This window comes from Indicator indicator, chromosome 11, assembly GCF_027791375.1.
Source record: "Indicator indicator isolate 239-I01 chromosome 11, UM_Iind_1.1, whole genome shotgun sequence".
Classification (NCBI taxonomy): Eukaryota; Metazoa; Chordata; class Aves; order Piciformes; family Indicatoridae; genus Indicator; species Indicator indicator.
In genome coordinates this window covers 5161358-5165485 of record NC_072020.1, presented here as the reverse complement: position 1 = coordinate 5165485, position 4128 = coordinate 5161358, and the positions used below count along the sequence as shown (strand labels likewise).

Sequence of the window (4128 nt, the reverse complement as noted above, 5' to 3'; positions counted from 1 at the left end):
GCTGCTACCACACCTGAAATAAGCTTCCACGTTTCGATCTTTGCTACAGGGACCACCCGCAGCCGTCTGTGAGCTGCGCTGCGCCTCAGCCCAGGCCGGGCTGTGGATACCGGGCTGCGGGAACGGGTCCCGGGGCCGAGCCCGGACTTGAAGAGTACGGCTGAAAGGTGCCAGCCACCGCACGCTGCCCGACAGTACAAACTCCCTTCCCCCTCCTATGAAGTCGAAACGAAAGTGTACGCAGCCGCTTCCGGGATGCTCTTTCCCCCGCGACCCCTAGCCGCTTTCCCTCGCCCCTGACCCCCGAAAAGGGAGGGAGGCCAAGGCAGACGCGGTAGTGAAGCTGGGAGCCTTCGGTTCTAGACCCCGAGGGAGGAGCGGGGAGAACCAGCACGGTGGCGCCAGGCAGTCGCTGCCTGCGGGGAGAACTGCCACGTCCGCCCGCCGCTGCCTTAGGGGCGACAGGGCGGTGAAGCTCCCGGGCAGCACCTCAGGGCGCGGCTCCTCCCGCCTGGGCGCTGCCGGTCCGGGGGCGCGGGGGCGGGGAAGGGGAGAGCCGCTGCCGTCACCGAGACTCGCGGCTCTCTCGCCTCGCCGCCGCGGCAGCCCCAGCCCCGCTCCCACCCCCTCGCCTGCCCCCACCCTCGTTGCTTGCCTCTCGGCGAGAGCACTGTGTGCGTCCCTTCACAGATGGCAGCCCGCAGCGCCATGCAGCTTCCCGTTCCTCCTCCTCCTCTCCCTCCTCTCCGGCTCTAAGTTAATGCCATGCTGCCGCTGCTCCTCCCGGCACTGCTGGCCGCCTGCCTGCCGCCCTGCCAGGGCTGGAGCCCCTCGGCGTCTGCCGGCGGGCAGGAGGAACAGGAGCAAGAGCTCTTCTTGCCCCCTGTCAACTCCTCCTCCCGCTCCTTGGCCAGTCTCGAGATGGACCTCGACGGGGCTGTCGACGGGGCTGTAAGCAAGGAGGAAGGCAGCACTTCCATCCCGAGCACGCCGGCCGCCCCTAGCCAAGAGCCTTTCTCTTCTGCTCCCACCTCCTCCGGGCAGCAACAGCAGCAGCGTCCACAGCCTGCCGAGGACCCTCACTGCAATATCAGCGTGCAGCGGCAGATGCTGAGCTCGCTGCTGGTGCGCTGGAGCCGCCCGTTGGGGATCCAGTGCGACCTCCTGCTCTTCTCCACCAACAGCCACGGGCGGGCTTTCTTCTCCGCCGCCTTCCACCGCGTGGCGCCGCCGCTGCTCATCGAGCACCTGGGGCTGGCGGCCGGCGGTGCCCAGCAAGACCTGCGCCTCTGCGTGGGCTGCAGCTGGGTACGGGGCCGGCGGGTCGGCCGCGTGCGGGGCACCGCGCCCCAGCCTGCCGCCGCTGCCGCCTCCTCCTCCTCCTCGCTTTCCTACCCGCCGGCGGCGGAGCCCGGCCAGTACTGGCTGCAAGGGGAACCGCTGAATTTCTGCTGCGTGGATTTCAGCCTGGAGGAGCTGAAGGGGGAGCCGGGCTGGCGGATGAACCGCAAGCCCATCGAGTCTACCTTGGTGGCTTGTTTCATGACTCTGGTCATCATCGTTTGGAGCGTGGCCGCCCTCATCTGGCCGGTGCCCATCATCGCCGGCTTCCTGCCCAACGGCATGGAGCAGCGCCGCGGCACCACTGCCGCCGCCACCACCACCGCCACCGCCGCCAAGTAGCGTCTCCCGGTGATCGCCCCTTCTCGTCGTCGTGTGGTGTGAAGGGACGTGGTGCGGCTGCCTTCCGCCTGGCCGGACTCTGTTGTCGTGTTTTTTCCTTGTTTAAAGCGTGTGATGGGTGCGCGGCGGGACGGCAGCGGCCCGGCCGGGGGGTCGTGGGAGGTTGCTTCAGGGTACGGCCCGCCCTGAGAGCCTGGCCCGCATCCGCCGGAGACGACCAAATCCTGTGTGCTCGTTTTATATCTTTAATATCCGTTTTAAAAGAACGTTTTCGTAAAAAAGATAAGGAAAAAAAAACAACAAAAAAAGAAAAAGCCTGCCCCGATCCCAGCTGAACGCAGGACTTAAAGACCCTGCAATCCAGCCGCATTTGTGGTAGTCGAAGGAGTAGCTTTTTTTGCACATGAAAGCAGTTTGAGCGGGATTTTTCCCCTTTTCTTTACAGAAAGGGGGGTTTCTGTTTGGCAAAATCAAGAAGTGATGGAGTATATATGTTGCTCTTGACGGAGCTGAACTTTATAGAACCTTTCCTGTTGTATTTCCCAGCTGAGATATAGTGTGTGTTTATTATTGTAGCTGTGTGTTACTTGGCTTTTAATACACATCTTTTCTTTTTGGAGCCACTATTGCCTTTCATTGGTCTGCTTCCACCAGGTTTGGCCAGCCTCTCCATCCACAAGCACTAGTGAAGCTCCTCTTTCCCCATGAGATAATCTTACCGGGGTTGGTGGTGGGAAAATGGCCCTAACCAACCCTAACCCTCACCCTAACCCTAACCCCTAACCGTAACCTCAACGCTAACCCTAACCCCTAACCCTAACCCTCACCCTAACCCTAAACCTAACACTAACCCTAACCCCTAACCGTAACCTCAACACTAACCCGAACCCTAACCCCTAACCACAACCCTAACCCTAACGCCTAACCGTAACCTCAACCCTAACCATAACCCTAACCCCTAACCCTAACCCCTAACCGTAACCTCAACCCTAACCCTAACACTAAACCCTAATCCTAACCATAAACATAACCCCTAACCCTAATTCCTAACCCTAACGCTAATTGCTAAACCTAACCCTAACCCCTAACCCTAACCCTCACCCTAACGCTAACCCTAACCCTAACCCCTAACCCTAACCTCAACCCTAACCCTAACCCTAACCAACCCTAAGCCTAACTCTAACCTCAACCCTAACCCTAACCCTAACCCCTAACCCTAACCTCAACCCTAACCCTAACCCCTAACCCTAACCGCTAACCCCTAACCGTAACCTCAACCCTAACCCTAATCCTAACCCTAACCCTATCCCTAACCCTAACACTCACCCTAACACTAACCCCTAAACCTAACCCTAACACTAACCCTAAAATAATCCAAACACTAAACCTAATCCTAACCCTAACCTTAACCCTAAACCTAACCACAAACCCTAACACTAACCCTAAACCTAACCCTAACGCTAAACCTAACCCTAAACCAAACACTAACACTAACCCTAAACCTAAACCCTAACACTAACCCTAATCCTAACCCTAACCCAAACCCTAACCCTAACCATACGCTAACCCTAGACCTAAAACTAACTCTAACCATAACCCTAAACCAAACCCCGAACCCTAACCCTAACCCCTAACCCTAACACTAAACCTAACCCCTAACGCTAACGCTAAACCTAACGCTAACCCTAACCTTAACCCTAACCCTAACTCTAACCCTAACCCTAAGCCTAAACCTAACCCTAAATGCTAACACTAAACCCTAACCCTAACCCTAACCCTAACCCTAACACTAACAATTAAACCCTAAAACTAACCCTAACCCTAATCCTACACTAAACCTAACCCTAACCCTCTAACACTAACCATAACCCTAACCCCTAACCCTAAACCTAACCCTAACACTAACCCTAACCACTAACCCTAACCCTAACCTAACCCTAACCCTAACTTAACCCGACCCCTAACACTAACCTTAACCCTAACCCTAACTCCTAACCCTAACCCCTAACCCTACCCCTACCCCTAAACCCAACGCTAAACCCTAACACTAACCCCTAACCCTAACCCTACCCCTAACCCTAACCCTAACCTTACCCCTAACCCTAACCCTAACTCTAACCCTAATCCTAACCCTAACCCTAACCCAATAACCCTAACTCTAACCCTAAACCTAACACTAACCCCTAACCCTAACCCTAACCCTAACACTAACTCTAACCCCTAACCCTAACCCTAACCCTAACCTTAACCCTAACCTAACCCTAAGCCTAACTCTAATCCTAACACTAACCCCCTAACCCTAACCCTAAGCCCTAACTCCTAACCCTAACCCTAAGACTAAACCTACACCTAACACCTAACCCTAACCATAACACTAACCCGTTAACCTTAAACCTAACCCTAACCCTAAACCTAACCCTAACACTAACCCGTTAACCCTAAACC

At 55.9% G+C, this 4128-nt stretch overlaps 1 protein-coding gene across 1 annotated transcript; it reads left to right on the top strand.

Moving 5' to 3' along the window:
* The first annotated feature begins 765 nt into the window (after positions 1–765).
* Positions 766–1683, top strand: TMEM158 (transmembrane protein 158). Its single transcript, XM_054385120.1, has one exon. It carries the CDS (start codon positions 766–768, stop codon positions 1681–1683), a length of 918 nt encoding a protein of 305 aa, XP_054241095.1.
* The last annotated feature ends 2445 nt before the right edge of the window (positions 1684–4128 follow it).

Excerpts from the sequence above, each read along its gene's own strand:
- TMEM158 (XM_054385120.1), top strand. The coding sequence starts at position 766 with ATGCTGCCGCTGCTCCTCCCGGCACTGCTGGCCGCCTGCCTGCCGCCC.